Source organism: Pichia kudriavzevii, chromosome 2 (genome assembly GCF_003054445.1).
Source record: "Pichia kudriavzevii chromosome 2, complete sequence".
NCBI classification, from domain to species: domain Eukaryota; kingdom Fungi; phylum Ascomycota; class Pichiomycetes; order Pichiales; family Pichiaceae; genus Pichia; species Pichia kudriavzevii.
Genome location: NC_042507.1, coordinates 2,281,520 through 2,302,555, shown reverse-complemented (window position 1 = coordinate 2,302,555; position 21,036 = coordinate 2,281,520). Strand labels below are relative to the sequence as shown.

At 37.6% G+C, this 21,036-nt stretch overlaps 12 protein-coding genes and 1 non-coding gene across 13 annotated transcripts; 4 read left to right on the top strand and 9 right to left on the bottom strand.

The window, feature by feature from the left end:
* Window positions 1-9: 9 nt before the first annotated feature.
* Window positions 10-900, bottom strand: C5L36_0B10760 (uncharacterized protein; the record flags this gene model as incomplete). The annotated part of the gene is made up of 1 exon (XM_029465458.1): window positions 10-900. One exon carries the CDS (start codon window positions 898-900, stop codon window positions 10-12), a length of 891 nt encoding a protein of 296 aa, XP_029321317.1.
* Window positions 901-1,158: 258 nt separating this feature from the next.
* Window positions 1,159-2,175, top strand: C5L36_0B10750 (uncharacterized protein; the record flags this gene model as incomplete). Its single annotated transcript, XM_029465457.1, has 1 exon — window positions 1,159-2,175. The coding sequence occupies one exon, from the start codon at window positions 1,159-1,161 to the stop codon at window positions 2,173-2,175; it is 1,017 nt and encodes a 338-aa protein (XP_029321316.1).
* A 105-nt stretch (window positions 2,176-2,280) lies between these two features.
* Window positions 2,281-3,702, bottom strand: C5L36_0B10740 (uncharacterized protein; the record flags this gene model as incomplete). The annotated part of the gene is made up of 1 exon (XM_029465456.1): window positions 2,281-3,702. One exon carries the CDS (start codon window positions 3,700-3,702, stop codon window positions 2,281-2,283), a length of 1,422 nt encoding a protein of 473 aa, XP_029321315.1.
* Window positions 3,703-3,991: 289 nt separating this feature from the next.
* On the bottom strand, window positions 3,992-4,063 carry C5L36_0Btrna6E. Its single transcript has one exon. It is a non-coding gene; the product is annotated as a tRNA-Glu (tRNA).
* A 1,271-nt stretch (window positions 4,064-5,334) lies between these two features.
* C5L36_0B10730 (uncharacterized protein) lies at window positions 5,335-6,954 on the bottom strand (the record flags this gene model as incomplete). The annotated part of the gene is made up of 1 exon (XM_029465455.1): window positions 5,335-6,954. The coding sequence occupies one exon, from the start codon at window positions 6,952-6,954 to the stop codon at window positions 5,335-5,337; it is 1,620 nt and encodes a 539-aa protein (XP_029321314.1).
* Window positions 6,955-7,355: 401 nt separating this feature from the next.
* C5L36_0B10720 (uncharacterized protein) lies at window positions 7,356-7,787 on the top strand (the record flags this gene model as incomplete). Its single annotated transcript, XM_029465454.1, has 1 exon — window positions 7,356-7,787. The coding sequence occupies one exon, from the start codon at window positions 7,356-7,358 to the stop codon at window positions 7,785-7,787; it is 432 nt and encodes a 143-aa protein (XP_029321313.1).
* A 149-nt stretch (window positions 7,788-7,936) lies between these two features.
* C5L36_0B10710 (uncharacterized protein) lies at window positions 7,937-9,601 on the bottom strand (the record flags this gene model as incomplete). Its single annotated transcript, XM_029465453.1, has 1 exon — window positions 7,937-9,601. The coding sequence occupies one exon, from the start codon at window positions 9,599-9,601 to the stop codon at window positions 7,937-7,939; it is 1,665 nt and encodes a 554-aa protein (XP_029321312.1).
* Window positions 9,602-9,797: 196 nt separating this feature from the next.
* C5L36_0B10700 (uncharacterized protein) lies at window positions 9,798-10,376 on the top strand (the record flags this gene model as incomplete). Its single annotated transcript, XM_029465452.1, has 1 exon — window positions 9,798-10,376. One exon carries the CDS (start codon window positions 9,798-9,800, stop codon window positions 10,374-10,376), a length of 579 nt encoding a protein of 192 aa, XP_029321311.1.
* A 109-nt stretch (window positions 10,377-10,485) lies between these two features.
* On the top strand, window positions 10,486-11,598 carry C5L36_0B10690 (uncharacterized protein; the record flags this gene model as incomplete). Its single annotated transcript, XM_029465451.1, has 1 exon — window positions 10,486-11,598. The coding sequence occupies one exon, from the start codon at window positions 10,486-10,488 to the stop codon at window positions 11,596-11,598; it is 1,113 nt and encodes a 370-aa protein (XP_029321310.1).
* Window positions 11,599-11,670: 72 nt separating this feature from the next.
* Window positions 11,671-14,241, bottom strand: C5L36_0B10680 (uncharacterized protein; the record flags this gene model as incomplete). Its single annotated transcript, XM_029465450.1, has 1 exon — window positions 11,671-14,241. One exon carries the CDS (start codon window positions 14,239-14,241, stop codon window positions 11,671-11,673), a length of 2,571 nt encoding a protein of 856 aa, XP_029321309.1.
* Window positions 14,242-14,471: 230 nt separating this feature from the next.
* Window positions 14,472-16,136, bottom strand: C5L36_0B10670 (uncharacterized protein; the record flags this gene model as incomplete). The annotated part of the gene is made up of 1 exon (XM_029465449.1): window positions 14,472-16,136. The coding sequence occupies one exon, from the start codon at window positions 16,134-16,136 to the stop codon at window positions 14,472-14,474; it is 1,665 nt and encodes a 554-aa protein (XP_029321308.1).
* Window positions 16,137-16,516: 380 nt separating this feature from the next.
* C5L36_0B10660 (uncharacterized protein) lies at window positions 16,517-18,343 on the bottom strand (the record flags this gene model as incomplete). The annotated part of the gene is made up of 1 exon (XM_029465448.1): window positions 16,517-18,343. One exon carries the CDS (start codon window positions 18,341-18,343, stop codon window positions 16,517-16,519), a length of 1,827 nt encoding a protein of 608 aa, XP_029321307.1.
* A 390-nt stretch (window positions 18,344-18,733) lies between these two features.
* On the bottom strand, window positions 18,734-20,902 carry C5L36_0B10650 (uncharacterized protein; the record flags this gene model as incomplete). The annotated part of the gene is made up of 1 exon (XM_029465447.1): window positions 18,734-20,902. The coding sequence occupies one exon, from the start codon at window positions 20,900-20,902 to the stop codon at window positions 18,734-18,736; it is 2,169 nt and encodes a 722-aa protein (XP_029321306.1).
* Between the last annotated feature and the right edge of the window lie 134 nt (window positions 20,903-21,036).

The following is a 21,036-nucleotide window of genomic DNA, read 5'->3' as shown; positions in this document are numbered from 1 at the left end:
GCATGAGTACTATGTAGCAACCAAATCTTTTTCTTCTTTTAAAGTGTCTTCTTTATCAGTACTTTTCTCTACTTCCAACTGTTTAAGTCTTTTTTTCTCTTCCTTTTGCTTGCGAACTTCCGCTCTTCTAGCCAAACCTTCTCTAATCTTCCTTTCCTTTCTTTCTTCTTTTGTTTCTTTCCTCTCTTCTTTCTCAACATAGTTAACTACTTCATCTTTGATCTTATTATACAATACTTCCATTTTTCTTTCATTCTCCAAAAATCTATCATGGGCCAATTTGGTAGCCATTTTCAAATAATCTTCTCCAACCACACATACAAGATTGTCATCCACATCTAAATAGCCGATAGGAATATCAAGCTTAATAGAAATTCTAATAGCAACATTGTTATTCGCACCGATCCCTGACTCTCGGAACCCACATCCCATTGCTGTGCTGTATAAACGTGACGCAGACTTAAAATCACGACATTTTACATGGAGAATCAACGGCTCATATTTGAATAGGATATATCTGGTTTTTGAATCATAAATACGCTCCTCGGGGTCCAATCGATAAATCAAAGATATATCTTCTCTCTTCCACCAATCCCTAATTTCATTCTTCTCATGGGATACAAACAACCAATGTCCACCATCTCCTTTTGCACCTATTTTGATTTGGTCTCTGTTAGCCCCATTGGTATCCGTCACTGCTTCTTTTCTGCCTTCGACAAAAACGGATAATCTCCCGGAACAAGAGGATGTTGTGACCATATCATGATGCGAATTTATCAAGCAGATTAATGGCATGCATAACTCGTCGATAGTACCTTTAGGAGATGCATCGATCTTTCCTGTACTGTTCAATCCAATCTCTTTCAAAAGATATTGCTTCTTCTTATCAAAGTCACTCATTTGATTCTAGATACCTAAATGTAAAACAAGCTATATTATCCCCAAGCTGGAGCTTGAAAAAAAAAAAAAAAAAAAAAATAGAAAAACTTCATCCACACGGCTCACGTTGTACTTGAGCCTGCTTTTTGTGAATTTTAAAATTTTGAGTTTCTCGTTCTTGTAAACCGGTTTTAATACCCCCCACAGCATCCCCTTGTCTATACACTGCTAAAAATTTAAAAAGATATCTAGAATATAAACATTCTACGGAATCGGAACATGTCTGCAAGACTACCATATTTTACTTCCCTCGGGATGTTTATTATTGATGAAATAAATTTCCCAGACTATAAAATGGATGGAATATTAGGAGGTGGAGGAACGTTCGCAATTTTAGGTTCTAGAATTATTTTAGGTTCTCGGGATTCGGACCTGTGCTCTTGGTTTGTTGATATTGGAAACGACTGTCCTAGAGAAATACTAAAAGAATTAAGGATTTTAAATACAGGAGGTATTTTTAGATTTGACGATACACGCAAATGTACTAGAGGATGGAATGGATACAATCAAAATCAATTTAGAGAATTTAAATACTTAACCGAAAAGAAGAGAGTGACAATGGCAGACTTAAAACAGTACCCCGTAATGCTTCAAAGCAAATCGTTCCATTTTGTTTGTTCTCCGCGTCGATGCATTAGCCTCATCGAAGAATTACACGAAATATCTGAAGATTTGGGCATAGTCGTATCATCACCTGTTATTGCGTGGGAACCAATTCCTGATTGCTGTAGTCCTAGAAATCTGCAAGAAACATTGGATATTTTGGGCAATATCGACATTTTCACTCCTAATGCTGCAGAAGCTGCAATGTTTTATGGAGAGGATGAACCTGTGGATAAACCAAATTGTGAAAGGATAGCCTCGAGTTTTCTTAAATACATGACTAAGCCCGATAGCGGGATTGTACTTAGATGTGGTCCACTTGGCTGTGTTGTTGTGACCAAAAATAATCCAAAACCCATGTGGTTTCCGGCTTATCATAAGGGTGAAGCTAAGATCATTGACCCAACTGGTTGTGGAAATACTTTTGTTGGGGCTTTTGCAACTGAGTTTGTTAAAAGTAGAAAGAACTTCAAGTTGGCAGCAGTGAAGGCAACTATAGCTGCTGGACTCTGTCTTGAACAACATGGATTGCCCAAACTAACCGTTGGTGACAATGGCGAAGACCTCTGGAATGGGGAAGCATTCGATACTATGCTGAAGAAATACTACATTGAGAATCCCAATCTTGCATAATTACTATAAAAACTAAGGACTATAACAGATGATAAAAAGAATAAAGTTTAACCACAATCGAGGCTCTGCCAAGAACTCAAGAAAACAGGAAAAGAAACTAACAGTTTATAACAACTCCTTCTCTAATTCGAAGAAAGCTTCAGTAACAGCCTTGACGATGATATCTGCGTGATTCTTAGTAAAAGTGAAGGCTGGACCCATGGTAACATGGTCGCCAAAACACGTTACATCGTTCAAACCATGATATTCATAACCAACAGTACCGCTTGCACCCATAACAACAACACCCTTGTCGAAGATCCTCTGGTGAAGTTTTGGACCAACAGCAAGTTTAGGGTCAAAAGACTCTTTTGTGGATTTATCCTTAACTGCTTCAACTGAAAGAAAGTTACCTGCACCTCTAACATCGCCAGCAATTTTACAATCCTTTAACTTCTCCTTTAGCTGCTCCTTCATGTAGGCACCAACAATCCTAACATTTTCCACTAAATTGTCTCTGACAATCTTTTGTTGAACAGCCAAACCAACCCGGCATGTGAAAGCATGTGAATGGTATGTTTGAGCACCCATAATATAGCCGCTACCCTGGTTGAAAACCTCACAGACCCCTGGTGAGAAAAAGAGGCCAGCTAGAGTAACAAGTCCAGATCCAATTGTCTTACCAACAGATAAAATATCAGGACCACCTGTGGTTAAACCAAAATCAGGATGCATCCAGGTAAAATCGTAGCCACATCTACCCAATCCACACATAACTTCATCTAGCATAAATAAAGCACCATACTTGTGACAGATTGCTTTTAATCCGTCAAGATAACCTTTAGGTGGTGTTGGAGTACCGATGGTAGAGCCACCGACAGTCTCAACTATGACACCAGATATAGTCGAAGGATCATTATCAATAAAACATTGTTCTGCTTGCTTAAGTAGAAGTTCGGTATATTCTTCCTCAGTCATATTTTCCTTCCAATCTCTGTAAGGATAAAGCTGTTGCATCTTAGGGGTTTGTTCATCGGATAATAGAACTGGCTTGAATGGAGGTTTTCTTGTACCATCACCAACTGATAAAGCGCCTATAGTGAAACCATGATAAGATTGCAATCTAGAAATAACCTTGTATCTCTTATCATCGCCTCTCTCAAGGTGGTACTGTCTCATAATCTTGATTGCATTTTCGGTAGCTTCTGATCCAGACTGTGTCCATAGACATGATTCAAAGGCGCCTTTAGATTTCTCACACATAAATTTACTTAACTCCTCTGCAGCATCATTACCATAATAAGCACCAAAAGTATATGTCGATTCTTCTGCCCACTTGGTGAATTGACTAGTGATTTCAGGATCATTATGGCCTAAAGAACAAACTGCAGCACCAGATACACCATCCAAAACAACCTTCACTTCACCATTAGATGGATCTTTTAAAACAAGGTACATACCATCATTTTTAGAGCCAACACACATTAAACCTTTGTGTGCAATTTTCTTTTGAAAGACATAAGATTTAGTATCAGTGTCAACGGTCATTTTAATTTTTACTCTTTGGCTAGAATTTATTTTTTTTTTGTTGTTATTTGACAGAAAAAGTTTCTTATGTTAATTTAGATGAATTTGGGAGAAAAGAGAGGAGGTTTCTACCTTAAATAGCCCGCTGGTTGGATATCATCAATTACCATTGAAATTGAATTAGAACTAGCGCTAAGATAGTCAAAAGCGGAGATACCTTAATCGATAAGGTCGCTAATTACCAAATCTGGAAATACCCGCCAGATATAAAAAAATAAAATAAATAAAATACAACACATTCAAAAAAATATTCCGATACCGGGAATCGAACCCGGGTCTGCCCGGTGAAAGCGGACCGTGATAGCCATTACACTATATCGGAAATGGATAGAATGTAAGAGATCAGACAAAGGACTATCTCTCTATTTTCTAATCGGGTAATCATATAGAAGGTTGAAGAAGATTATAGAAGGCTAAACAGAAGTTCTAGAAAATAATTAAATCCCTCAAAATGCTATTTTTAAATTAAAGAATTACTATTTAAACAGAGGACATTCCATATATGTTCTCAGAGAATTAACGTATAAAAATATATAAGATATAAAGAAGCAATAATCAGATTCTAAAGTACGCACCACCAGCAACACCTTCATAGAAATTAAGAAATTGAATATTACTTGACCTGTAATAAATCATTATATATGGAAAATATGCGAACTACTTTTGCTTATATAATTTACAAACAAGATAACATAATCCACATTGATTGAAAGATGTAAATGTTCTAGAAATGGATTTTTTATTTAGACATGTAATAATTCAACGCAGAAAGTATATAAATAATATCAATGGATGGTTAAAGTTATCAAGAAAGTACAATTATCAGAAACGGCTATTTTTGGAGAAAAAATATGGATTACAAAGTCCGATACGTTTCATGTTTTGGTGTTTCTTGACGCTACTGGACTAAATATTAATTTAGCACTTTTAAGGAGTCTGAAAATAAATATTTTTTTTTTACTAAGTTGCAGATCTAGATATTACCTGGGCTATATTTTGTTCAGTTTGATTTACTAATAACTGATTACATGACACAATTAATAGTCCCTAGCTATTGGTAAAAAATAAGCTAATATAACTGGATTCAACAGTTGATAAGTATGTTGTTTCTGGAAGAAGCAACTTCCATAGTGGAAAATAATGTAAACACACCATGTAATAAAAAGTTCTTTTTTGTTGTTGGGCACTGAAAAGCTGCGTATCAATGATATTCTAGCTTGAGGTTAACATTGCTTTGTTATTATGGGAGGTATAGAAACATTCATACAATAAGAACTATTCCAGAGATGAACTTCAGGATCTGGTCACTATAGAATCGGGAGTATTCAAGCATTTGGAACTTTTTACTTTTGTACCTAACCATCCATTTGGAATAAGAAAAGGTATTTCATAAACCAAAAACAAATATCTGCCGAGCCGGAGCCCGTTATAAAACACAATTGCTTTTAATGGACTTATGAGTACTTTACAGTTTATTGCTTAGATACATATATCCTTCTGTAATGTTGATTTGTTTCAAGACGAAGTCGAAACATTTGACTTTTGAGTAAAGCGGTATCTATTAACATGGAAAGTTATAAAAAAATTATAGAACTAGTATCTCGAATTAATAGAGGGTGGTATCATTGATCTCGTCGGAGGTGGGCGACGGGAAGATCGTGAAGAGACTCTTAGTGGGACTACTATTGAGCTACCAGTTCTCGAATTGAGACTGGTACGGAAATACCGTAATTGTGAATCTCTTTCTCGTCTACGATACGAATAAGTATCACCACCTGTTTGAGAGAATTGTGGCCGTTGGATATATGCTCTTAGATTCTCAGAAACAGGGGAATATGCAGGAGGTTTTTCTGTGATACTATGTTCATTTATTTGCATTATATCAATTGCTTTACCGTTCGGTATAGAAAGCTCGGTATCAAGCGCCTTTTCGGTATATTCAGGTACAGGCGGTAATAATTTTATGAATTCTTCCTCTGTTAAATCCCCACCGGCAAATATATCTATAGAGTAGGAACTGTTGGACATTGTAGGAGTTAAAGAATTTTCATCGGTCGATGTACTACTATGGGCTCTTGATACAGTATTTATGTCAAGTAAAGAATGGTCTTCATCGTTTGTCGGCAAATTCATCTCATTGTGAATTAGTTGTCTTCTTATACGTAGCTCTTCATCACGAACCTGCTCATATCTTGCTTCAATCTGGGATTGTAGTCTGATATCTTCATCAGTGATTCCCAAACTTCTCAACGTGTCTTTGTCTAGCTCTTCAGACGAATCCAAACTGTATTCCCTGCTACTAAGATTATCATCAGCGGATGAATAGCTATCCACACTGGAAAGAGACGATCTCCTAGCATAAGCTTCAAGTAGTTGGGCAGCATTAGTTTTGGTGGGATCACTGAAAGAGCTCCTATTTGGGAGTGGTGGAAGCGATGGTGACGCCTGCGAGTCATGGGATGACTCTGAAACGGTAATTTTTGGTAATGAGGAAGCCCTCCCTCCTTTGGAAGTGGAATTTAAAGCATGGACGTTAGGGTTATTGCTGTTGAAGCCAACTCCGCTTGTCATTTTTCCGTTTGAACATGGGTACGCAGTTGATAAGGATTTTGTGGCTGAATTGGCCGGCAATGCTTGCATCTTTGTCAGATTAACCAGAGTAATCCTGGGCAGGGTTTGAGAAGACGTTTTTAATGCTTCATCCTTAGAAGCTTTTTGGTGATTCAGCCGACTTAAGGGTTTGGTGTAAGTTGTGTCATCTCTGTTTTCTAGGAAATTGTATGTTTCAATCGTGGAACAGGATCCCGGATCCAATATGGAGACACGCTTCACCGATTCACTCGTTCTTCTCTTGGGCAACAAAGGTGGTCTTCTCGGGAGTTCTGGTATATTCTCTAATGGATGACTTTGATTAGGAGCTCTACGCACGGAGTTAAGAGAGTCTGCATCACTTGTTATAGAAGACTCTGCAGTTAGTAGTTGATGGGTTACTTCTACTGGATCTAGTAGAGACAATTCGGTGGGCCCATCACTGTCACTGTCACTGTCACTGTCACTTCCATTATTATTACATTTTAAATGACGTGCACTGCCATCTCCGTTGTTATCTCTGCAAACCGGATCGCTGGATGGGACGGCAGTGTCCAACTGCTGGGCTCTTTCTCCCTTTGCAAGATCGGAAAATGGGTTTGTTTTCAAAGGAGCACTGTCCATCAAGAGTTCAACGACTTTCACCTATTCCTCTGCTTTTCAACTACTTCTGTAAGTTGTTCTAAGCCACCAAAAGATTCATGTCACACCTTCCATATCTAACTCAGGCGCTACATTCCCCTATTCTATTATCAGTGCATAAGCGCAGCACTGTAAATTTCACGCCAGGTCGCTAATTCAACGCCTTTTTAAAATTTTTTTTGGCGCAGCAGCACGCAGTCACGTGCATAACACATGCGCCACAGGCCAGAAGTTACGAAATGCATTGATTTCAAAATTTTCGACATTTTTTCAAGAAGGGGATGATTTTCAAGGTGTGAAGCTGTGTTGCTAGACACTGTGCATCCTATAACGAGAGAGAACTACAGGTTGGGAATAGAGACAATTACCATTTCTTAGAACAGATGTTTTCCAGAAATATTTGTAAGACCATCAAGGTGTCCACGCAACAAGTGAGAGCCAAGAGTACAGCTCTCAACCCTCAACTTGAAAGAATTGTCAACCAACTTTCTGTATTGTCAGCAGGCAGAAAGCAGCCAAGACTTTTGAAGCTGTGCAATGAGGACTACATTAAACACAAGACCGTGATGAAGGCGTGGTCTGTTTTGAGAAAGTCAAAGAAACAATACAGGCTAGATACTCTGAAAAAGCAATATGAATCCATGGAAGAAGCCGCTGAGGAACTTCAAAAACTTAGTCCTGAACTCTACGAAATTGCAAACCAACATCAACACGGTAAGAGGTTCCCATTGGAAATGAGAGTTCCAACGGAGTATCCCCCAAGACAAATATGGTTTTATGATTACTTCCCAAAGATTGGTGATTCAAAACAATGAACTCGTCTTGGAATGAATACATTCTGTCCCAAGAGCTCTTGTAAACATTCGCTTGTATACTCATGTAAATAATAAGTCAAGTATTCATCTCGTTCAGTTTCCAGTGACTCGATCGCTCTCAAAACTCAGTGTTACCAAATACCCCTATCTTATAAATCTATTAAGTTTACCGTTGAGTCACCTCTCTTTAATGGACATGGTGTTTTAGTACTTCCCCACTTCTGAGAAGGTCCTAATGCTTCTTCTCCGCCTTCTTTGTGCAAACTAGGCATACTACCACTAGGAACAGCTGGCGTAGTTAGCTTCAAATCCGTGGAACACACTTCAAATTCTCCAGAATCATCAGGAGTATGGCCTTGATCTCCATTCGTGTTTCCATGCTCTTCACTTTCGTATTCTTCCATATGAGACTTACTTTCAACTGATAACCTATCCCCTGAATTTTCTACTTCTCCACCGGCTTGTTGTAAACTAGAACTATCAAATCCAAGCACGCTGTATCCATAATCACCCCTATTCCTTTCATCTTGGTCGCTGTCTTGGTCGTCGTCGTCATCCTCCTCTTCATCGTCATCATCATCGTTATTGGCTTTCCTTCTTCTCTTTCCTTTAAATTTGAATTTGTGCTTCGGTATGTTTTCACTCTTCAAATAGCCTTGCCTCTCCATTTCTTCCCTCAAAGACAACTCGTGAATGTGATCATCCCCTCTTGCAATATCATCATTAACAACCTTTTCATGCGAAATATGATCTTTTGCAATTTTACTCTTACCTTTGAATATTTTCCCAAATAACCCTTTCTTTCTCTTCTCAATATTTGCGACGTTATTATGATACTTTGCTAATTCTTCACTTCTCTTCTCCTTTTCTTTTAAGAGTTTTTGCTCCCTTTCAAACTTTGCCCTTTCAACTATAGCCCTTTCACGTCTTTCCCCTTCTAATCGTTGCTCTATTATATTTCGGACTTGCTGGTATGATGCGTTTAGTAGTTTTTGCCCAATTTGTTTTCTTTCTGCTCCAACTTTTTCAGGCTCTGGACTCTTGGTTTTCTCGTGGTCAGTGTCTGTGGACCATTTGAAGAAATTGCTACTTCGAATTGTAGCTTCTTTTTCGAGATTGGTTTCTTTATTTATCCCCTTTTCATTGAATATCCAGTTTTCCACAACTGCTGATATTTCTTTCATGGTTTCCATTTTTTCAAAACACCCCCTTTGCCTTGTATTCACTAAATCAAACGATCCAGCTAAATATTGTCTGTTTTCTGAAGTTAAGACGTTGTAGTATTTCATCGCTTTTGTTCCATCAGAGACAAGAAATGAAAATTTATCGGTTATTTCGTTATCACTTATTATCTGCGTTGGATTAAATAATTTGTCCAGCAATTTCTCTACAGATTGGTTAAATTCAAGGCTATGCTCATGTATTTCTTCAAATTCTCCAAAATCGTCTTCAAAGTCATCATTGGATTCGTTTCCAGTAGGCACTTGCTTCAATAGTTTAACTGCAACCGACTCTTCTAAAGGTATCTCTCCAGATACAGCCACCTTTTCTTCCAATTTATTCATACAATTGTCAGTTTCATACGTAATTTCTACATCTCTGGGGGAGCTGGTAATATTGGTTTCAGCATTAAATGTTCGATTATCAGGTCCTGCTGTAACAGATGATATACGACTATCACTATCACTTAACAATTGCTTAATTGGGGTTCGAGAATCAGGATCTTGGTCTTTCCAATTCAGATCATTGTTGCCCCAAACATCATTCAACCCCTCGCCACCGTTACCCCATTCACCTCTCTGGAAAACTGACATGTTTTAGAACTCAAAGTCAATTGGTGTCCGATCAGTAGCTGTTTTTGAAGAAACAACAAAACATAGTTGAACAAAATGATCCAGAAATTTTAGTTTATGCCATTCATTCTTTGTGGCGCACTTCATTTAATATCAAGGATTAACCTTTTCCCCTATTTTGAAACTATTCAGAATCTAAGCAGGTGTCCCACTCAAGATGTCCAGTGTTCCATTCAGAGAAATAGAAGTACCTGTATTTGACAAATACAAAGCCGTAGCTATTCTAGCTAAGAATGTTACGAACTTACAAAATATAAAAGAAAACTTAATAAAAGGAAACACAGATTACGATTATTCCTTTATAAATGCACAGAACATCATAAGCCTAGAACAATTATATAGTGCCTTTTATAAAGTCATGTTAGATGAAAGTCATGGATCCATGAAGTCGAGGACTTTGCATACTGAATTAATCTATGCTCTTTCACCATTCAAGAATATTCTGGATTGTCTCAACAAATTTGGGATATCCAAAACATCTGATACATTACTTGTTGTGAAGATTGTGAAGGGGGAGACTGTGACTCCCATTTTCATCAAAGAGAACCTTGAAAATTTAGAAAGAATAATTGATGGTGATTTAATCGAATTAAATGACGAAAACTTGCAAGGTTCAGCTAACGTGAAAATGATTGAAAAAAATTACAAACTCAACATTAGGAATACTGCATTGAAAGATAACTGGGATGAAATTACCAGGAGTTTAGTCGCCATCACACAACTTAAGGGTTTATAGTTGCCATTTTGTATAGTGTCAAAAAATGTATTTCGGCTACGATGTAATTGTCTGCTTTTTTTTTTCAAGATGCCATCAATTTTAGTTCCGCATAAAATTTCCCTCCTATATGAAATCCCACCTGTACCCTTGCTTGCATACGAAAGCCACAAGAATGGTGATTGCAACAACAGGGAAATATACCCGACCGATATTTCCAACATGTGTGGTTCTATTTATGGCATATGCCCAATGGGCATACTCATATTACTTCTGTTACTCCCACATATACCAAAAGAGTGGTGATAAATCATCAATGATCGCCTTTTTGGTAATCACTAACACTTTATGGCTGATTTTATTGTTGTCTTGGGTATTAGTGATCATACTAGGCCCTGGTTCCCAGGATGTACAGGTGAATCCTTATGATTTAGATTGTTATGCCAGCAATGGGTACCGACTGACGAAAAACACCGACACCGTTTCATTACTATCAGCCGAAAGACCAACATATGAAGATAGCCTGTATCTGCTAAACCCACCAGACATCTTTGAGTGTGACCCCAATGGACTACCTTTCTGGTGCTCTGCATGTTCTAGCTTGAAACTACTAAGAAGTCATCATTCTTCGTTAACTACCAAATGCATCCCATTTTTTGATCATTATTGTTCCTTTATTGGATCAACAATTGGTAAAAGAAATTATGGACCCTTCATGATATTTGTTATTTGTGCTGAAGTGATGCTACTTTTTACCTCTATTACAGTGATAATTTATGGGGGAATATGGAATAGCCTAAATGCAGCCTTTATAGTTCTTGTTGTGATAACAGGCACTTTTGCTATTTTAGTTGGAAACTTACTTTTCAATCAAATTAGTGATCTATTCAATGGTGAAACAACTCTTGAGAGGATGCACAGGATTAGATGGAAAAAGAGCTTGCGATCCAAAACCCCCCAAAATAACATGGGCAATTTAACCTCTTATGTTAATACAATTCACCCATATAACGAAAAGTTAAGGATTGTGGTTGCCTTACAACCAGATGATTTACCATACAACAAAGGATTTATTGAAAACTGGAATTCATGGTTTTTTGATATCTCCAAACTAAAGGAGCCAGATCAAATTTCACATTACAGTTATACGATGTTTGGTATAAAATTTAAGAAAACCATTCGCCAAAGAATAGAGATTGGTGAATACAAAATATTTGGGGCTAACGATGGATTAAGAGGTTAGTTGGCATAAACTCTATGGTTACGGATAAAACGAGCTTCTATAGAGAGGAAACACAAGACTTAAAAGTGGGCATCAGATACCATCAATACTGGTATAATATTCGATTAAAGCAAACTCAGTTTCTAAGGTGGTAGTTCTATAGCTAACACGGAGATCAGGAACATTTGTCTTGGCAACATCATTACCTTCAACGCCACCAAGATAGAAGTTATGACCGACCCAATGTTTTTTAAGCTCATATTCGAAGCCACTCATTAATACGGAATTTTTGGCTAACTCAGACATGTCAACATTTGATAGTTTCCAAATTTGAGCAGCAACTGAGTATTCTTCAATAAGCGGCTCCCTGGTATATGAGAACTGTAGAGGGTCATCAGTAGACAAAGCAATGTTCAAACCACGTTTGAAGTAGGTGGGGAATGGATTTTTATCGTAAGTTAAGAACAACGCATTGTTAGACAATGGGGACATTGCAATACCAATTTGACAAAGGTAGTATAGGTACTGAACGAAAGGAACCTTACGAAGTAAGATACCATGGTTTATACTCTCTGATGTCAAGAAAGCTGATATTAAGTGCTCTGGATCACCAGCTTCACCGGAGTGCGGTCTCAATGAGAAGGTATTGAAACCCCTTCTCTTTCTCCATTGGTTTAATGATGTTATGTTGGAATAGAGATAGTATAGGTAATATGAGTATGGTGGATTGTACTCCGAATTCCAGATGCTTGGAAATGGGAACTTCTTGTGGAACCTCCTATCAATTTTAGATTCATCGTCGACAGAATCAAATCCAATAACTCTCTGTAAAAACACGTGTAATTTAGGATGCGATTGTGGGTTTCTTGTTACTTCAAATAAAGGCTTAAAAATATTATCAACGATTTCCCTAAAACTTTGAACTTGTCCTCCCTTTTTGTAAATATTGTATAACCTAGGAACCTGAACTAACCATCTAACATTATGCGAGAATAATTTGTTGTCAATAACCCAGGACGCAAGTTTGTCCCATTCATCAATGCTACGGCCATAAATGGAGATTCTGTACTCTGCCATTTGGTATTTAGAAGACTCCAGATCATCAAAAACTTCCTTTGTGATTTCGGCCAGGTAACGTCCTTGAAGAAAGTTGTCTGTCTTCAAAAAAATCTCCCTCAATCTAGATTCCCCCATTGGGTTGTATTTTAGGTTAAATTTATCAAACCGATGGAAGGTATCTCTGTGTGCATGCATGTCAAGTGTGTCAATACTTAAATCGTATGCAGTAAGGTTCAAAGAGTCAAAAACCTGCTGTAAGGTCAAAACTTGTCCATCTCTTTTAATAACTTTTTCGTTTGGATAATGCCTGATTTTATGCTTAATGAATCTCAATAAATGTTTTTGATTCATACATGCCGAGTGATGAACATGGACATCAACTTTTCTGACGTTGTAGAAGTCCCTATGTGGATTTTTTTTGGATTCTGCAGTTTCTTCGTGCTCGTTCAACAAATAATACAAATTCCACCTTGCTTCAAGATACTGCAATCTCTTGAATGCAAACGATTTCATTGGGCCATCCGATGCAATGTTGGTGATTTTTTCCAAATCCATATAATAGTCTTTGATAGTGGGAACATTTACCAACTTTTCACCTGTCTTTCTATCTACAATCTGGTAGGTGTCCTCATCATCAACCATAAAATCCACGGCTTCATCTGGTCCTGGAATTTCACATTTATCAAAATCAAAATCACGAGAATCTACATTACGAGTCCCTTCATCCATATGATATGAGCCTGTGCTAGAGTCCAATGCACGACGATTTTGGGCCTTCCAAAAGGGAGGTGGGGGGTTAGGATATATTTTCCAGCCTTCCTTATTCTTTGGATTTTCATCAGGAATTTGCAATGAGACATCAATATATTTTTTCCTTGTTTCAACACACCATTTGATTTGTTTGTAAAGTTCCATTAGTTCAAGCGAAGGAATATCACTGGTCGAGTTGTGATCATTATTGAAAAAATCACCTAGCTTGAATTTGTGATCCTTTGCAATATCGTTAATGATTTGTTGATGCTTTTGTGCTACAAATGGATCCCTTTGATATACAGGTGTCGTTGCACCCGGGGGAGCTGCGTTAGAAATATTTGGAGACATTTCATGTGTTGTTGGGTTATAGGAGAACCTCGAATTACTTCTTGAAATCTTTGGAGTTGTTGCATTGAAAACTGTCGGGATTGGGGGCACAACAAAGTCAGCCATAGATGGTCTTCTTGCAGGATGAACACTGGAACTTGCAGAGGATGATCTCGAGTTTCTGGGAGAAGATGCCAAGTTGGAGAAAGCTCTGATTTTTGCATCTGTATCTTTTAGCATTTGTTCTTCACTATAGGAGAAATGTGGGTTGATCGATTTTTCATCAGCAGCATCTTCTTCATCTTCATGAATCATACTGTAGTCAAAAAAACCGTCCTTCTTGGACTTTCTATTCAAATCAGTAAGTTTGTCGTAAATCTCGTTATCATCATAGTCTTCAATGGCTTCTTCATGTGGATGGGTACTACTGGTCGGGTGGGAACTGCCCTCCCCACTTAGTGATAAAAACTGCATACCTCTGTTGCATTGATCCACATTACTAAAATTTTCCTTCGGTTCACTCATGTGTGAAGGTAGTTGCTGAGCTGTTATATACTGGTTGTTGACATGTCCTAATAGTAAAGGACAAAAATTTTCACCAAGGGAATCTATGCTTCATTACAAGGTCTTCGCCGTATATTTGATTCAGCCGCGATGGTTGGCTAGCTGGAGGATGCACTACTCCGTCATTACATCCATGCACAGATTGGAGGATCGTATAAATTTAGTTCTATTTAACTTTAGGGTTTACAGAATCATGGACGTAAACGTCTTGGGTCTCTTGGGAACAAAGAGGCCCGTCTGATGTTCTTCAAATCCAAGAAAAACATCAAGACTCTTTCCAAACCAATACCACCACCCGCATGAGGAGGACAACCATAAGTGAATGCATTGACGTAATCGGAAACACCATCACTTGTTGGATCAACTTCATGGAACTTCATTCTTTCCTTCAATAATTCTGGGTCGTGGATACGTTGTGCACCAGATAAAATTTCTTCACCTCTCATGAAGAAATCGTAAGAATTGGAGTAATTTGGATCTTCTGGATCAGGCATTGTATAGAAAGGTCTGACAGCGAGAGGGAATTTGTCCAAGATAAAGAAATCAGTGTCATACTTTTCTCTAACAAGCTTACCCAAGAATTTCTCATTCTCTGTAGATAGATCATCATAAGCCCCTTGTTCTTTACCATTTGCGTTCAACATTTCAACTGCTTCCTTGTAGTGGAGGATAACCATTTTTTCAGGGATCTTGAATTCTTCAACAGGGAATTGTTTTCTAATGGTTGCAATTTCCTTTGCGTATCTTCTTTTCAATTCTGTGAAGATGAAAATGAGCATATCGGCCAAAACCTGAACAGCTTCATGATAATCTTCTTCAATTGCCATTTCCATATCTAAACCAACGAACTCAGTCATATGTCTGTGTGTATTAGAGTTCTCAGCTCTAAAAACAGGTGCAATCTCGAAGACTCTCTCAAAATCAGCAGCAATCAATTGTTGCTTGTAGAATTGTGGAGATTGTGCCAAGTATGCCTTAGTCTTGAAATAGGTAACTTCAAAGACATTTGCACCACCTTCAGATGGAGAGCCAATTAATTTAGGAGAATGAACTTCTCTGAAGTTTAACTTAGATAAATACTCCCTGAATAGAGAACAAATACCACTTTGCAATTCGAAAATACAGTGGTTAGTCATTGTTCTCAAATCAATAACTCTTGCATCCAATCTTGTATCTAGGTTAACCACAGGTAAACCTGACGCTTCAGCTTCAGCATCAGATCTAGACGCATCCTCAATTAGAAGAGGCAACTGAGATGGTGCAGCGGAGACCAAGTAGATTTTGGTGACATGGATTTCAACATCTTGGACTGTTGCAGACTTGACTAATTCATCAACTTTCTTAACAGTACCATGAACGAGAACAATAGATTCCAAGCTTAAACCTGCGGCCCACTTGACCATTTGTTTTGAAATAGAGTCACCATTAGATTTTAATAGACCTTGAACGATTCCATCTTGCTGTCTAAAAGCAAAGAAACACATGCTTGCTGATTGTTGTCTTGCGGTGTGAATTCTTGCCCTAAAAACAACTTCTTCACCGTCATTAGCAGAGGATAATTCAGTGATTTTTGTTCTCTTAATACCAGTGATATCTTCCTTTTTAGATTGCATCAATGGTTGCTTACCATAATTTTCCTTAGCGGTATCATTTGCAGCAGCTGCAGCCTCTCTTGCTGCTTGTTCTTGAGCTAATTGAGCAGCCTTTTCTGCTTTCTTTCTTTCTTTCTCCCTTTCCTTTTCGAGTTTCTTCAAAGCTTTCTTGGACAATGGTTGTCCATCAGGACCAAGGATTGGTGCATTTTCACCTTCAGCTAATTTCACTTTTTCAACTTTCTGGATAATCTCTTCAGTCATTTGGTGGATTGTCGTTATTCACAACTTGACTATTCAATCAGCTCTCAGGAATAAGTGGTGTGTAAGTTCTTGATGAGTTTGCCAATGTTTTGCAAAATTTTGGGATTTCGAGAAAAGAGGAAATAAAAAAAATTAAAAATGAATCACCAAGGATAATTCTAATCAAAGGTAATTATTGATACTTATATCGTAGGATTCCAAAGAGTTAGATAACAATCTCGATCTTATGATTCCACTTGAATTCATAGAGAGTTAACTGTATAGAATAAGTAGAAAAAGTTATAGAAAAAAAAAACAAAAAGGGGGAACAAAATTACATGGAGGGGGTTATTTATTAATTATACGAGAAAAGAAGTGAAACTAGGTGACACCAACTGTGTTTATAACTTGTTATTTTCAAGGAAGAAATAGTCACCATTTGCCTTTTGTTCCTTATCCATTTGAGAGTCTAGCTTGTTAATTCTTGGTCTGAAAGAAGTTGGGTCTCTTCTGAAGGTGACGTTCAAGTTTTTCAAGAATCTGTTACAACCAGTTAGTAATGATTCAGGTTTCTTTGCAGTTGCATCAACAGAAGGCTTACCTTCAAAGACCATAACCTTGTCTGCCATATATGTAGCCATGATGAAATCGTGCTCAACAATAAATGCAGTTTTCTTGGAGTGAATAATGAATCTTCTGATAACTTTAGCACAAATGATACGTTGTTCAGAATCCAAATATGCAGAAGGTTCATCGATCAAATAAATATCTGCTGGCTTACCCAATGCCAATGTAATTGCAACTCTTTGCAATTCACCACCAGATAAATGTTGAACTTCCTGATCAATAATATCTTCAATTCTCAATGGCTTGATAACATCTGTGTTGAATTGTGGATGTAAAAAGGATGCTCTGATTTTCTTCAAGAATAGTTGTCTAACGGTACCTGTAAATTTAGGAGCAATCTTTTGTGGTTTCATAGAAACCAGTAATTCTGGTGCTTTGGAGCCATCATCTGGTGCGATTGCACCAGCTAAGAGCTTACACAGTGTAGTCTTACCGGTACCATTTTCTCCCATCATGACAATGATTTCAGAGTCATTAAATGAACCTGCCTCAACATGTAATTTGAAATCACCTTGAGTCTTAACCATATCTGGGTAGGTAAAACTTGAGGTTTGTTCAATCAACATATGATCGGATGCGTCCGTTAATCTGAATTGTAATGATTCGGTTCTAAATCTCAAGTTTTCTGATGGAATATGACCATCCAAGAAGATGTTGATACCTTCTCTGACGGACGCAGGGAAGGAGACAACACCATAAACAGATGGAACACCATAGAGGATACAGACATAATCTGACAAGTAGTCCAAAACGGACAAATCGTGCTCAACGACAATGGTATACACCTCTGTATCGGACAAAGATCTAATTATCAAAGCAGCTAGTAATCTTTGCTTGACATCTAAATAAGAAGATGGTTCATCGAACATATACACGTTGGCTTTTTGAATACATGTCATACCAATAGCAAATCTCTGTAATTCACCACCAGACAATTTCGAGACTTCTCTATTTAATAGATTTCCCAAGTCAGTCATTTTAATAACTTCCTTAATGTTATTTGAGTCAACACCGTCAGATCTAGCCTTTAGTAACTCACCAACTTTATTTAATGGGCCCTTGATAGCTCTTGGAATATTGTCAACATATTGGGGTTTGATGATAGCTTTGATCTGTTCTTCTAAAACTTTGGTGAAGTAGTTCTGCAATTCAGAACCTCTGAAGTGTTTGATAATATCTTCCCATTGTGGTGGATCATCATATCTTCCCAAGTTAGGCTTTAATTTACCAGACAAGATTTTTAAAGCAGTGGATTTACCGATACCGTTAGTACCAACCAAACCCAAAACCTGACCAGGTCTAGGCATAGGTAATCTATGCAATTTAAACGAGTTTGCCGAATATCTATGTGTGACTTCATTCTCCAAGTTTGTTGGTAAATTGATAATTTGAATCGCATCAAACGGGCACTTTTTGGTACAGATACCACAACCGATACATAGTGTTTCGGAAATAAATGCAATCTTACTATTTGGCTGGACTTCAATACATAACTTCCCTGTTTTAACCACAGGACATGATTTCCGACATTCTTGACGACACTTCTTTGGTTTACATTTGTCCTCAGAAACGATTGCAATACGGGTATTCTTATCACTCATTTTCTTATGCCGTATATATTTGGTTTAAGATGTATATGGGGTCGAAAAAAGGTAGAAGTGTTCACCTAGCTTGTAATAGACATTTCAATTTTGGTCAGCTTGGAAAAAAAAAATTGTTTCCCCTTGAGAATCGTCGAAATTTCGTGCAATAAAAATTTGCACAATTTTGCTGACAAAGAAAAGTCGATTTTGTTAAGGAAAATTTGAGAGCGGTGGAAAATTCCAAAAAATAAAATAAATTTAGAAGTAAAAAGAGAGAAACTGAGAGACTGAACCTGAAATGTTCATATGCTAACAGGAATATCCCAGCTACAGATAATCAAAAAAACTAACCCGATTTATTGACTCTATATAGTTTCCATACAAATATAATTATGTAATGACTTTCGTTTATAAGGCGACAGCAATGGCCAAAACCACACCAAACATATAAACAACAACACTTATGTTCAAAACGTTCAGAGGATGTAGCATGCTGAGCAAGAAATTGACTACAGAAGGTACCCTGTTTAGAGAGGCACCGGCTGAACTTGGCTTTGCAGGCCTGATGCTCGAAACCAGAGATGTGAAACCATATATGCCTGTCTCACTCTGCGCAGTAGCTTTGGTGGATGCTGTTTTTCCCGTATTGGCGTTGGTCTCTAGGTAAATTTCACCGTTAGATATAACAGCTTGTGTTTTGTGGACTAACAAATCCGTGAAAACTTCAGACCGTGGAATGGTCAAGGTCAAATCAGATACTGTGGCAAATTTACTTGCAAATGGAATAGTATTTGACTTGATCTCATATAAATGTTTGGCTTCAGTAAATCCAGTGACTCTTTGATCAATAGGTATGGTAGCTGTAGTTTTAATGACAGAGGAAGAAATTGTGACCTTTGATGTGACTGTGATATCAAAAGAATACTCACTGTTGGATAATGTTGTTATAGAGATATCAGGAGTTTCTGTGAACTCAGTTTGATTGTAATCGTCTCTTCTTTCTAGCAGCCCCGTAGAGTTACCAGATTCAATAAGGTTACTGTTATCACCACTATCATCATCTCCTTCTATGTATATGTCATTATCCTCTAATAAATACGGATATGCACCCACTGCCAATTTTTTGTTTTCGTTATCAACGGCAAGATAGATATTCTTCAGTAATGGGGTACCCAGTAATGAGTAACCAAGGTAGAAATCAGGTAAAAATGCAAGGAAGCAAGCATCATGACCCGATTCAAAGATTAAACTAGAATCATTAAAAGAGGCTGGAAACAAGAACTTCGAGATTGGCATATTAATGGTGTAATTACCTAAATGTAAATCCAATGTACCTGAATCTCCCACTGAACAATCAACCAACCATCTGTCCATATCTGAAGAATACACTGCATTGAGTTCGACAGCCATTTCAACCAAAGTTGAATATGGAATATAGTTATAAAAGTAACGAGATTCCAAGATTGCGGGCTTTGGGTAATTGGCAATTGTATTTCTGTCATTGTAAGAGTTAGAGAATGATATTTTTTGTCCTGTTCCATTTGCAGTAACACCCCAACCGTATATCGGCAATGCAGGAATCGAATTGGTAACACCATCATTGGTGGTGATGTATGCCTTACTTTCATCCAAGACAGGGACAAAATCAAATTCTGCCATTATGTTATAGCTATTGCCCTTTTGAATATGTTCTGTATTAACACCTCCTAAAATCAACTGCGGCGAACTTCCGTTTCTAGAATTTAGAGCTAACGAGTAAGAGTTAGTACTAACCAAACCCAAATTAACAAAATTGGAGATAAAATTGTGTTCATATGTATAATCACTGACAGAAGAACCCAATGCCAGAGCCCCTACACCAACACTCGAAAAATTTGCATTGACAAATGGGACATTGCTTATTATAATGGAGTCAAACGTATTATTGTACCTGACTGTCATTAGGAAATCATCAACAACCCAAATTCCTGAAACTAAGACCTTTGTGAAGGTGGAACCAATAAATTGAGTAGCGTATTCCAAGTTAACTATTAGATTGTCATAAAGATCTAAAAATTTGCCCACCATACTGTATACACCAAACCCTGCGCATGACCTAACATAGACAGAATCTACCATATTGATTGTAAAAGATGTTGGTAGCACGGAAGTCGTTGTAGTATCTTCCAAGGTAACCGTTGTAAGGGTTTTATTGGAGGAAATTATTGGAGTGGGAACATTAAAGGAAGAAAAGGAATCTATAGTCGTGGTCAATGATGCAGTATTGCTGTTTGTGGTTTGGTAACACCTCTGAAAATAATCTGAATTTGGCACCCAAACTTCTCCATGTGCAACGTCTAGCCGTAAACCCACTTCTTGTTTATTATTCCCAATTTCAACAAGATAATCGTAAAGCTGATTGTTGTTTTGGAGCTTTAAAACGGGTAAAGCTGCCGTAGCGAGATGTTCAAACTGCTCCTTCAAATCGCTTGAACCTGATGACTGTCGTGACTCTGTAGAGTTATCGGAAGCTTCAGAAACACTGAAAAACCCGGCAGTAAGAAATGTAAATAATACTATATTCAGCAATGTCTTCATCGTATACAAAATTTTACCCCTTCTCAAATAGATTTTTTGCAGTAATTGGCACAAATGTAAAATGAAACAAACAACGAAAAATACAAGACACTGGCAATGATGTCTAAATAAGCCAAGCAATAGTTGAGAAACCC